Raw genomic sequence first — 13281 nt, forward strand, 5'->3', positions numbered from 1 at the left:
AATCTTCAGTCTAAATCTCCCCTCTCCCAGTTCAAAGCCATTCCCCATCATCCTATCACTACAAGCCCTTGTGAAAAGTGCCTCCTCAGCTCTCCTGTAGTCCCCTTCAGATACTGAGGTCTCCCTGGAGCCTTCTCCAGGCTGAATAGCCCCAAGTTTCTCAGAGAGTCCTGCTCCAACAGCTCCAGGTCCTTCTTGTGTTGGGGGCAGCAGAACCAGAGGCAGTGCTGAGGTGGGGTCTGAGGGGCAGAATCCCCTCCCCATGCTGCTGCTCTCCCTGCTCTGGATGCAGCTCAGCACACAGCTGCCTGCTGGGCTGCCAGGGACCACTGGTGGCTCCTGGGGAGTTTGTCATCAACTGACACCCCCGAGCCCTTCTCCTCAGCACTGCTCTCAAGCCAGACCTTGCCCAAGCTTGGCTTTGTGCCTGGGCTTCAGGACTTTGTTGACCTTCCTGAGCTCTTTGGGAATGTCCTGACTTCCCAGCGTTTGGCTTGCTGATCGCTGTGGTATTCCCCTTGCTGCTTTCCACTGCAGGAATGAGCTGAGCATTGATGAGCATGTCTGCCTGGGAGAGCAGAGTGTGAAAAAGATGCTGAAGCGCTCGCTCAGCAGCCTGTGTCAACACTTCAGGGTGCACATGAAGACCACAAGCGAGAATGTTGTTGGTTTAACAGCTGAAAGCATGTCCTCAACACACTGAATCACTGCTTAAGCCCTCAAAAAATGCTGATAGCTGAAATGGTAGATTTGGGCTTCTAAGCACTCATTAAAATCATTTGCAGGATGACTGCAAGTGTCTGCTTGAAATCTTTAATTTGAATTATGCTTTCCAGTCTAATGATTTATTTATATATATATATATATATATATTTATTTTTCCCCCTTCCACAAAAGCAGCTTAAATATGCAGATTTCAGAATCCCAAACCAATTGAAGGGCCTGAAGCTGTGCCAGGTATGGTTTAAGTTGAAAATGAAGAACAATTGCTTTGCTGGAAGAGTGGTCAGGCACTGGAAGAGGCTGCCCAGAGTGGTGGTGGACTTACCAGCCCTGGAGGTGTTTAAAAGCCAGGTGGATGTGGTGTTTGAGGATATGGCTTAGTGGTGGGCTTGGTAGAAGAGGGTTAATGGTTGGACTTGATGATTTTGGAGGTCTTTTCCAACCTAAATGATTCTGTGATGTTCTCACTTTCTTCATAGCCTCTCCTACCACCAGGCAGCTCCTGCAATGAGTTGCCAGTAAAGAAAGTTTCTGGCCTGAGAAACCTTTTCATGTGCATCCACAGCTTAAATATTCAGTATTAAAGAGATTTCAGAATATGAAAGCAATTTGATGGCCTGAAGTTGTGCCAGGGGAGGGTTAGGTTGGAGATGATGAGGAAAAATGTCTTTGCTGCAAGAGTGGTCAGGGATGGGAAGAGGCTGCCCAGCGAGGTGGTGGAGTCCCCATCCCTGGAGGTGTTTAAAAGCCAGGTCGATGTGGTGCCTGAGTTCAGTGGTGGACTTGGTAGAGGAGGTTTCATGAACTGATGACCTTGAAGGTCTTTTTCAACCTAAAATGATTCTGTGATTCTATGATTTGATCTCTTTCTTCATAGCCTCTTCTGCCACCAGGCAGCTCCTGCAATGAGTTGCCAGTGAAGAAAGTTTCTGGCCTGAGAACCTTTTCATGAGGGATGTGTGGCCATGGCATTTGGGCCATGGTTTAGTGGCCATGGTGGTGTTGGACTGCTGGTTGGACTTGATGCTCTCAGAGGTCTTTTCCAACCCAACAATCCTATGATTCTACTCTATGCCCACAGTTTGATTCCATCCCTTAACACAACCTCTACAGTATCTTTTTGGAGCCCACCAGCAGAAGAGACTCTTTGCTACCCGGATCCCCTCCTGTCTGCTATCTCTCTGCCTTCCGTTTAATCCCAGCAGCTGCTGTGTGATTAAATCCCGTGGCCAGCTTTGAAAAATCCTCTTTGGGGGGTTAGTTAATTATGTATGGAAATGTGGGCTGAGTCCTCCCATTGCTGCTGAGGAAAGTGTTAAAGCTGGACTCTCTATTTATAAAGCCCTTTTTTTTTTGGTTGAGGCTCCCTTTTGTTCTGTCCTCGCTTTTAATTCAGCCTGTGCGAGTTTTGCCCAAACAGCAGGTTTGGCCATTAGTTAAGAGTTGCACAAAAATAGCTTGGCCCTTTGATCTAGGCAGTCCTTATAGACAATGTGCCTGCAGGCATCTGCAATATAAATATTTGGTAAGTGCAAATAATTAAAAGATTTTGGATAATAGGCGTGTTGGAACGAGCAGGGTTTGTGCAGATCTTCAGTTCCTGTTGGATGACACAGGGAACAAACAAGCGAGGAAGAGCTCAAATCCTCTCCAAATTTGCAGAGCATTGGGTTTGAACAGCAGTTCAGAAAAAGAAAAAGGCTGGGTTTGAATGTATGAAGGGAGGGGGAAGTGTTTCTGGTTGATCTCCATGGTTAGAAAGCTTGTCGTGATTTTAAGCCTCAGTGTGAGCAGCTTTTATTCAGTGAAGGGTTTTAGTTGGAAGGGACCTTCAAGATCAGCCAGTTCCTACCCCCCTGCCATGGGCAGGGACACCTCCCACCGGCCCAGGGTGCTCAAGACCTCATCCAACCTGGCCTTCAACACCTCCAGGGAAGGGGCACCCACAGCCTGTTCTGTTTTGGATCCAGAAGGATGAGAATTGCTAAGGTGGCACCAGAGTCCTGGGCTTATGGAATCATGCTGCTCCTTTTATCAATGTTACTCAAGTGAGCTGAGGAGACTGAGCAGAGATCATCCTGTGACACTGACACAGGTCAGAGAACAAATCCCATCTTTACATACTGCTCATAGAATCCCAGGACTGTTTGAGTTGGAAAAGTCCTCTAAGACCATCAAGTCCAGCCATCAACCCAACCCCACCATGGCCACTACACCGTGTCCTCAAGTGCCACGGCCACAGGTTTCTTGAACCCCTCCAGGGATGGGGACTCCACCACCTCCCTGGGCAGCCTGTGCCAATCCCTGACCACTCTTGCAGCAAAGAAATTCTTCCTCATCTCCAAGCTAACCCTCCCCTGGCACAATTTCAGGCCATTTCCTCTTGTCCTATCATCTGATACTAGGGAGAAGAGACCAACTTCCACCTCACTGCAACCTCTCTCAGGGAGTTGTAGAAAGCAATGAGGTCTCCCTTCAGCCTCCTCTCACCATCCCTGGAGGTGCTGAAGAAACCTGTGGCCATGGTACTTTGGGACATGGTTTGATGGCCATGGTGGGGTTGGGTTGATGGTTGGACTGGACAATCTTAGAGGCCTTTTACAACTGAAACAATTCCCTGATTCTCTGTTGAGGAACTCAGTAAAGAAACTGACTCCATCTCCAAAGAAAACATCAGGGAAACATCCCTGCAAGTGTAACCTCCTGGGTCCTGTTTGAAGGTGGAACTACTGGGTTTGTTCCTTCCTGGAAGCTCAGTTTGGAGCTGGTTGTCATCCACAACTTGTCTCACCTTTTTGTCTCACGGCTTTGTTGCCAAAATTGCAGTGAGGAAGCCGTTTGTTAACTCGAGGTCCCTGGCCTTGAGCAGCCTGTGCTGGGAAAGGAAGATGTTTGTTTCTCTGACCACTTCAAGCCACTTCTTAATATTTTTTTGAACTCTTAGCCCTGCAAGGAGCACTGCAAGGTCTTTTCAGAGACTGGCAGCATCTTTGTCCCATCTCTGCAGAGCCTCAATTCATGGAATCCTGGAATCATGGAGGTTGGGAGAGACCTCTAAGATCATCAAGTGCAACCTTCAGCCCGGCACTGCCATGACAACTGAGCCATGCTCTGCAGTGCCACGTCCACGTGTTCTTTCAACACCTCCAGGGCTGGTGACTCATAACTGCAAGGCTAAGTTCCTCACCTGGATAATTATCTCAGTGATCATTTGTACAAATAGAAAAATCAGAAACCTATCTAAATGCCAGCCGTGTCGGAGCAGGAGCCATTCTCAGCCTGCAGACTGTGCTCAGAATATTCTTATTCGTTCCTTCTGGGGAAGTCTACTCACCACCCCAGGGCCCTGTGCTGTCTGAAGGTGCACCACAGGCTGAGGAAGGGCTGTGGGATCTGGGGTTGCTTAGTCTGGAGAAGAGGAGGCTGCCGGGGACCTCGTTGCTCTCTACAGCTCCCTGACAGGAGGTAGGAGCCGGGTGGGGGTTGGTCTCTTCTCACATGCAACAGGTGACAGGACAAGAAGAAAAGGTCTCAAGTTGTGCCAGGGGAGCTTCAGGTTGAATATTAGGAAAAATTCCTTCCCAGCAAGGGTTCTCAGGCACTGTCCCAGGCTGCACAGGGCGGTGGTGGCGTCACCATCCCTGGAGGGATTTAGAAGATGCATGGATGTGGTGCTGAGGGATGTGGCTCAGCAGCAGTGATGGGGCTGTGAACTCTGGGTGAGCAGCTGGGTTTGGTGATCTCAAAGCTCTCTTCCATCCTCAACAGTTCCATGGTTCTGTGATTCTATGAATTCCATCCTCACCTTGTTACAGGTTAGGGACAGCCAAGTGCAGTCTCTGCCAGTCCTGCCATGTCCCATCTGTAATGGAGCATTTCTGCTGTCTCAGTTGCCTCTATCAGGAGGCTGCTCTGCCTGAAAAATGGCTAAGGGAGTCAGAAATGGGAGCTGTCTGCCTGGTACAGCTGGTGGAACCATCTCACCAGGACAAGTGCAGGAGGCAGGGGGGAGGAGGCTGGGTTGTCTTTCCAGCAGCAGTCCGCACTGGGTTTACCTAAGTGAGTCAGAGAAGCACCCTCTAAGAAAGAAAATGACCAGTTTCATTTGAGATCCACACAAGATTGGAGAGATGTAAGCTGCAAGAGAGAGATTAGCTTGTCATTTAACAGCTGCAGGTAGAGCACCTGGCACTGTTCCATCAAGTTGATGTAGCTCCCAAGTAATCCTTGTCCTCATGCTTTATTAGCCCCTCTAGGTTCCTGTCGTGATACTTACCCTTCCACCTCTGTGACTGTCTCTCTCTCTTTTCCTAGAGAGCTTCATCTTGGGTTGCTCAGCCTGGAGAAGAGAAGGCTCTAGGCAGGCCTTAGAGCAGCCTTCCAGTACCTGAAAGGGCTCCAGGAGAGCTGGGGAGGGACTGTTTTTTCAAGGAGTGGAGAACAGATTGAAGCTGGAAGAGGGCAGATTTAGACTGGAGACGAGGAGAACATTTTTGACAGTGAGGGTGGTGAGGCACTGGGACAGGTTGCTCAGGGAATTTCTGGATGCCCCCTCCTTAGAGGGGATCAAAACCAGGTTGGATGAGACCTTGAGCAACCTGGGCTGGTGGGAGGTGTCCCTGCCCATGGCAGGGGGGGTGGAGCTGGATGATCTTTAAGGTCTTTCCCAACCCAACCCATTCTATGTCTCTCTGAGTCTGTTGTTTGGTCTGTTTGGGTCTTAAAGGGAAAGGTTACATAGTGCTTGAAGGCAAGGCTGGAGACAGGAGCTCTCTGCCTGTCAGAAGGAACAGACAGAGCTGAGAAGCATCAGATGGGGTTCGTGCAAAAGCAAATCCTGGTCTCGGTCCTGCCCTCGTGGAGGCTCGGGAGCCTGCACAGACAAATGCCATACTTGCAGTAAATGTACAGCATCATCGGCTCCTGCTGACAGCTTCACTCAGCTGGCACAGGAAGCTTCACCACCCGAGGCAACTTTTGATTATCCATAACTTAAATGCTTTAGCATTCTGGAAATGAAGGATCTGCAGCTTAGAGTTGGCAGAGGGCTCTGTGGGAACCCAGCGAAGCACAAGGAACAACAGAAGGCGAGGAAGAAGTTCAGGCGGTGTAGCCAAGGAGACACCCAGGTGCATCTCAGCTAGTTATCTGCTGCTCTGCTGGCTGGGGCTCCCAAGCCTCTCTGAGCACATTGCTCTGCTCTTCCTAATAGGATTTGGGGGGGGGGTGGTAGTGCCAAAGCCAAGCTGCTGCTCCTGAGAAGCCAGGACGTGTCGCTTAGAGAAGATGGATTTTATTGTGGCTTGAGACTTCAGAGTTTGGGCAGAGTCCCAGCCGTGGTTGAGCCTGCAGTTGGAGTAGCCAAATGCAGTGGCTGTGGGTGATGAAGTTGCTCCTTTTATCTTGCTGTGGGCTGGGGTAGTTTTGTCTCCTAGAGGCACAGGCTTATCAAATCCTTTCTCGGGTGAACGGCAAGTCTTTCATTAGCTATACACAAGCAGCAGCCCAGGCGGGGTGGGGAGTGGATTGAGAGCACTCTGGAGGAGAAGGGCTTGGGGGTATCAGTTGATGACAAACTCCCCAGGAGCCAGCAATGGTCCCTGGCAGCCCAGGAGGCAGCTGTGCGCTGAGCTGCATCCAAAGTGTGAGCAGCAGGGTAAGAGAAGTGATGCTGCCCCTCTGCTCTGCTTCTGCGAGACACCAGCTGGAGCACCACAACCAGTTCTGGTGCCCCCAGCATAAGAAGGACATGGAACTGCTGGAGAGAGTCCAGAGGAGGCCACGAGGATGATCAGAGGGCTGGAGAACCTCAGCTGTGGGCACAGGCTGGGAGAACTGGGGCTGTTCAGCCTGGAGGAGAGAAAGCTCCTGGGAGACCTTAGAGCAGCCTTCCAGTACCTGAAAAGTGCTGCAGGAGAGCTGGGGAGGGATTTTTCACAAGGGCTTGTAGTGACATGATGAGGGGTAATGGATTGAAGCTTAAGGAGGGCAGATCTAGACTGGAGATGAGGAAGAAATTCTTTGACAGTGAGGGTGGTGAGACACTGGAACAGGTTGCACAGGGAGGCTGTGGATATCCCCTCCCTGGAGGTGTTTGAGGCCAGGCTGGATAAAGCCTTGAGCAACCTGGGCTGGTGGGAGGTGTCCCTGCCCACGGTATAGGGGCTGGAACTGGATGATCTTTGAGGTCCCTTCCATCCCAAACCATTCTATGATTCATGCTGCTGCTGGAGTATTGCCAGGTTCATCTTCTTCTCTTGTTTGGCACCTGTGCATTCTGCAGGAGCTCACCTCAGCAGGATCCTGCACGAGTCATCTGATGGCTCCCTACCAACTTTCTCATTAGTACTCTAAATGCATTTGCTCCCAGAAAAGATCAATTGAGTGCACTTCTGTGGATCCTTGCCATGAAGGTGACCCTATGGTGATATGGAGGTCATTCTGCCCCTGTGCTCAGCACTGGGTAGGCCACACCTTGAGTCCTGTGTCCAGTTTTGGACCACTCAATTTGAGAAGGACATTGAGAGACTGAATGTGTCCAGAGGAGAGCAATGAGGCTGGGGAGGGGTCTGGAGCACAGCCCTGGGAGGAGAGGCTGAGGGAGCTGGGGTTGCTTAGCCTGGAGAAGAGGAGGCTCAGGGGAGACCTTCTTGCTCTCTACAACTCCCTGAAGGGAGGTTGTAGCCAGGTGGGGGTTGGTCTCTTCTCCCAGGCAACCAGCAACAGAATGAGGGGACACAGTCTCAAGTTATGCCAGGGGAGGTTCAGGCTGGATGTTAGGAAGAAGTTCTTCACAGAGAGAGAGATTGGCCATTGGGATGTGCTGCCCAGGGAGGTGGTGGAGTCACCATCCCAGGAGGTGTTTAGGAAGAGCCTGGATGAGGCACTTGGTGCCATGGTTTAGTTAGTCAGGAGGTGTTGGGTGATAGGTTGGACTTGATGATCTCTGAGGTCTTTTCCAGCCTTACTGATTCTATGAAGTTGCCCTCCTGAAAGATGAAGGAGGGTTGTTGCCTCTGCACTTGGTTTCTGGGTAACATCCCCACAGTCTCTTGTTTGGAGATTTGGGGCTGGCTTTCTTGGGGGTTCTGTTTGTTTGTTTATTCCCTTGTTTACTTACTTCCCTGTGCCTTTTTGTCCTTCTTTCACTCACCAGACTTGGATTATCGCTTGCTTTTGTCTTCAACTCCTCCTGCTGAATCCTCTTGTCAAAGCCCAGAGTTCCTGCGGGAATCCAGTGACAGATGATGTGAATGACATTGCCAAGCTGGTGAGTGGCTTTCAGGTGATGTCCTTCTTGCTGGTCAGCAATGATCAGTGGCTCAGTGGTGCTTCCTTGCTAGGGCCCTGGGGAATATTAAAATTCACTAAAAATCCATCCATGTCATTTGGTCAAACCCAAAGCCTTTATTGCAGAGACAGGAGGATAGCTCACTGAGGTGATTACCTTCTTGACCAAGCTGGGGTGGATGTACCTTTGTGTTTTCCTCCCTCCAGCCTTCCATAAAAATTGTCCAGAAGTTTTAGTTTCATCAAATACTGCCTGGGATCAGCTTGATTGCCATGAAGATAAGAGCTGATAGTCTCTGTGTGGTGCAGACTGGTGGCAAACACAACTGAGGTGACTGGAAGATGTCTTTCCTCAGGAAGGGCTGAGGGACCTGGGGCTTCTGAGAGTGGAAAAGAGAAGACTGAGAGGAGATCATGCTGATGCTTGTAAATACCTGAAGGGTGGGTGTCAAAATAAAGGGGCCAGGCTCTTTCCAGTGGTGCCTAGTGATAGGACAGGGGTCAATGGACACAAACTGCAACCCAGGAAGTTGTTGGTCAGCATGAGGAGAAGCTTCTTTGCTGTGAGGGCGCTGGAGCCCTGGAGCAGGCTGCTCAGAGAGGCTGTGGAGTCTTTCAGGGCCCATCTAGAATCATAAAATCAATAAGGTTGGAAAAACCCTCGGAGATCATCAAGTCCAACCTATTACCTAAGACCTAACACCTCCTGGCAACTAAACCATGGCTCCAAGTGCCACATCCAATCCCTTTTTGAACACGTCCAGGGATGGGGACTCCACCACCTCCCTGGGCAGCACATCCCAATGGCCAATCTCTCTTGCTGGGGAGAACTTCTTCCTAACATCCAGCCTAAACCTCCCCTGGTGCAGCTCCAGACTGTGTCCTCCTCACCCATTCTATTCATATCTCTCTACCAGGTGCAAAACATGGGTGAAGGTCACTAGGAAGTTCAAAGAGATGCTCCTTGTGGCCCCTTCCAACCCTGACTGATGCTATGATACTATGTTTTGGGTTGGAGAAATAATGGAGAGGTGCAGAAAATGCAAAGCACAAACAGCTGGATTCTCTCTTCTGTTGTTTTGGAGGTGTGCACCTGAGAAGGTTTGGGGGATCATCTGCATCCCTCTTTTGTCTGTGTTGGTGTTTGCTGAGATTCTTTTTTTCATGTGGAAGTGATTCCCATAAAGCCCCTTGAATATTGGAAGGCTAACCCAGAAGGAACTTTTTGTATCTTAATTTTAGTTTAGGGAGGAAGTTTAGGATCTTAATCTTAGTTTAGGAGCTCTTGGTTCCAATGAAACTGACTGCACTGCACGCTGATCCTCCTCTACGCCGTGACAACTTGACATGAAGAACAAAATGGGGGAGTTGGGGGTGGGGGGAAGGCAGAAATGTAGGGGAAGGTTTAAAATGCTTTTAAAACAAACTATCATTGTCTGGCAGCATGACTATGAGAAGGGAGAAAGGCACAGAGAATACTGACTGATCACATTGCTATAAGGTACCATGTTCCATGCTCTGTGGAGTAAATCCTTAGTAGCAGTAAGAAGGGGTTTTGTGCCATGTCCACAGGGTTTTTGAACACCCCTGGCACAGTTTCAGGCCATTAAGTTGCTTACATATTCTGAAATCTCTTAAATGCTAAATATTTAAGCTGTGGATGCACAGGAAAAGGTCCTAAGACCAGAAACTTTCCTTACTGGTAACTCACTGCAGGGGCTGCCTGGTGGTAGGAAATGCTATGACCAAAGAGATAAAATCACAGAATCACAGAAACATTTTAGGTTGAAAAAGGCCTTCAAGGTCATCAATTCCAACCATGAAACCTCCTCTGCCAAGCCCACCACTGAACTCAAGCACCACATCTACCTGGCTTTAAACAGCTCCAGGGATGAGGACTCCACCACCTCCCTGGGCAGCCTGTGCCAATCCCTGACCACTCTTGCAGCAGAGACATTGTTCCTCATCTCCAACCAACCCTCCCCTGGCACAGTTTCAGGCCAGGAAATTGCTTTTATGTCCTGAAATGTCTTCAATACTGAATACTTAAGTTGTGGATCCCCAGGTGGGGGGCCCAACACTCAAGCCAGGATTCCAGGAGCGACCTCACCAGTGCCTAATACAGGGCATGATCACTTCCCTACTGCTGCTGGCCACACCATTGCTGGTCCAGGCCAGGCTGCTGCTGGCCACCTGGGCACACTGCTGGCTCTTGTTCAGCTGCTGTCAACCAGCACCTTTTCTGCTGGGCAGTTCCCAGCCATACTGCCCACCTCAGGCTTGATGCTCACCTTTAATGAGGACATGCACAGCAGATTCCTCATTTCCATGCAAACCCAGAGCCACAGTGACAGGCATGCAGCTTGTTTTGCCACTCACTGTGCTGCAAAGAACAATGGGGCCAGGCTATACTGACAGCTGCTGCAATTACTTTCAGAATATGGAACTTCTTTTTTTTCTCTCTTGTTTTTTTTTTTCTCATCAAGGAATGTATTTACCTCCAGAGATGCTCATTAAGAAAAGAAGTAGGAGTGCAAGTCATTAGCAATGAGAGAATGAACTCTCTCCAAACACTTTTGTTCTCTATAGGTCTGAAATTATGCTCTTTTCAAGATCTCACCATGAGGAAAAAGAAAAAAGGAGAAAAAAATGAGACAAAGATGTGATGGTTCCATTGTTCTTTCCTTCTTGAAATAAGGTGACTTGGGGCACATCCTTCAGAGGGCAAAATGCTGCTGTGAAAACGTGAAGACTGTGATACAGGCTACAGAATTAACCAGGTTGGAAAGGACCTCTGAGATCTTGCAGTCCAACCTATCACCCAGCACCATCTGATCAACTAAACCATGGCACCAAGTGCCTCAGCCAGGCTCCTCTTAAACACCTCCAGGGATGGTGACTCCACCACCTCCCTGGGCAGCACATTCCAATGGCCAATCTCTCTTGCTGGGAAGAATTTCTTCCTCACCTCCAGCCTGAACCTCCCCTGGCGCAGCTTGAGACTGTGTCCTCTTGTTCTGGTGCTGGGTGCCTGGGAGAGGAGACCAACCCCCACCTGGCTACAACCTCCCTTCAGGGAGTTGGAGAGAGCAAGAAGGTCTCCCCTGAGCCTCCTCTTCTCCAGCCTAAAGGTTCTGTTTGTTTGGTTTTTTTCTGGTAAGGATATTTAAAGGCCTGGATATTTAGTGACATAGGTCAGAAACCCCCCCCCCAAACCCCCAAAACAACCCAGTAAAATTAAATCAATGAAGAAGCAGAGGCCAAATCACCAAACAGAAAGCTTCAGAGATGGTCAAGGACTAACACTGCTTTGCTTTTTTTTTGAGGGGGGGCTTTTTTTTTTGCCCTTTTTTGGACTTGATAATTTCTGAGGTCTTTTCCAACCTGGTTGATTCTGTGCTTAGCCAGCAGCAGAGCCCCTGGCATGTGGAGTTTAATCAATAGCACTAACAAGGCTTTTCATCTTAAGGCAGGGCATATATTTGGTGCTTGACACCTTCCCCTCCTCCCCCCACAGCCATCTCCATTTTCAGGAGGAGACTCCAAAATACCTTTTCTGATTCCCAGTCTGTCAAGGAGAAAAAGCTCTGAGGTTGAGCTGTGGTCTCCAAAATAGTGTGAGGAGCTGAGAGGGCTCTTGGGCAGCTACCTTTATTTAGGTAGTTAGTTATTTCTTTATTCTGCCTGTGCCTGAGAAGTGCCTGGCAGGCTCTGATGCCAGGGAAGTTGATGGTATACATAATGCATCTCACTTCTTGTAGTGTTCATTGATTTGGAACAAATTGAATCTTCCAGTGACCTTTCTTAAAGAGCTGTGGTTTTGCTGACACTGCTAAGGCTTGAATCCCTCTAGGTTGAGTAGGGGAAACTTGGAACATAAAGGAGCAACTTCTGCTAACTTTTGCTGCTTGAAGTGCTGCTTGCTGGCTGCTTGCTGGCTTCTCTAGGCATGAGAAGGAAGCTGGAAAAGAAACTGCAGCAGCTGTTAACCTGTCATGGTGCTGAGATGCTTTGAGAATCATAGAATCACAGAATGGTAGAGGTTGGAAGGGACCTCTGAAGATCATGCAGTCCAAAACCTCTTGCCAAAGCAGGGTCACCTAGGGCAGGACACATAGGAACACAGCCAGGTGGGTGCTGAAAGTCTCCAGAGAAGGAGACTCCACAACCTCTCTGGGCAGCCTGCTCCAGGGCTCCAGCACCCTCACAGCAAACAAGTTTTTCCTCATGCTGAGGTGGAACTTCCTGGATTCCAGTTTGTGTCCATTGCCTATCACAGGACACCACTGACAAGAGCCTGGCCCCTTCTTGACACCATCCCTGCAGATGTTTGTAACCATTGCTCAGATCCCCTCTCAGCCTTCTCTTCTCCAGGCTGAACAGCCCCAGGGCTCTCAGCCTTTCCTCATCACACAGATGTTGCAGTCCCTTCAGCATCCTCATAGCCTCTGCTGGACTCTCTCCAGCAGGTCTCTGTCTCTCTTGAACTGGGGAGCCCAGAACTGGACACAGTATTCCAGATGTGATCTCAGCAGGGCAGAGCAGAGTGGGAGAAGAACCTCCCCTGACCTGCTGGCCACACTCTTCTTCATGCACCCCAGGATGCCATTGGCCTTCTTGTCCACAAGGTCACATTGCTGTCCCATGGATAAATTCTTGTCCACTAGCACTCCAAGGTCCTTCTCCATGGAGCTGCTTTCCAGCAGGTCAACCCCTAACCTGTGCTGGTGCCTGGGGTTGTTCCTCCCCAGGTGCAGCACTCTCCACTTGTTCTCGTTGAACCTCATGAGGAAGAACCTCACGAGGTTCCCCTTTACCCAACTCTCCTGTCTGTCCAGATCCTAGAGGAAACAATTGTGGATGAAGCTTTAGAACAAATCAGATGCTGTAAAGGAAGAACAAATGTTTTGCAATGTTCTGTCAGTATTTGTAGCACCTTGAATCAAACTCCCCCAAATGCCAGGCAAATAGAGCTTGATGTAGGTCGCTCTGGTGGCACCTCTGCAGCTGCTGCTTTGGGAGTGTGTGGGTATAAAGATAAAGCAACAACCAAAACAAGTCTCTTGTGGGAAAGGATCTCCCAGGATCATTTGTATCAAACTTGTGTTTTTAAAGCTGTAGGAAAAAGCTGGATGTCCTTGAGCTGAAAACCCACGGCTCAAATGGACTCCACTGGTGGCTGAGTATTGTCCTTCATCATTTCTGGAGCCCTGGCACATTGAACTGGCTGGGTTGGTTTGGAATTGAAGCTCCATTTTAGTGGACAAA

General features: G+C 49.4%; 1 protein-coding gene across 3 annotated transcripts in view; it reads left to right on the forward strand.

Moving 5' to 3' along the window:
* KITLG (KIT ligand) overlaps window positions 1-13281 on the forward strand; it is a 62946-nt gene that overhangs the window by 27001 nt on the left and 22664 nt on the right. For 2 of the 3 annotated variants that reach the window (XM_054168045.1, XM_054168048.1), the window contains exon 2: window positions 7880-7993. The exons of the other annotated variant lie outside the window; for it this stretch is intronic. In XM_054168045.1, coding sequence (XP_054024020.1) covers window positions 7880-7993 — 114 coding nt within the window. The remainder of the gene's footprint in view (window positions 1-7879; window positions 7994-13281) is intronic. 3 annotated transcript variants of the gene reach the window in all.

This window comes from Dryobates pubescens, chromosome 15, assembly GCF_014839835.1.
Source record: "Dryobates pubescens isolate bDryPub1 chromosome 15, bDryPub1.pri, whole genome shotgun sequence".
NCBI lineage: Eukaryota > Metazoa > Chordata > Aves > Piciformes > Picidae > Dryobates > Dryobates pubescens.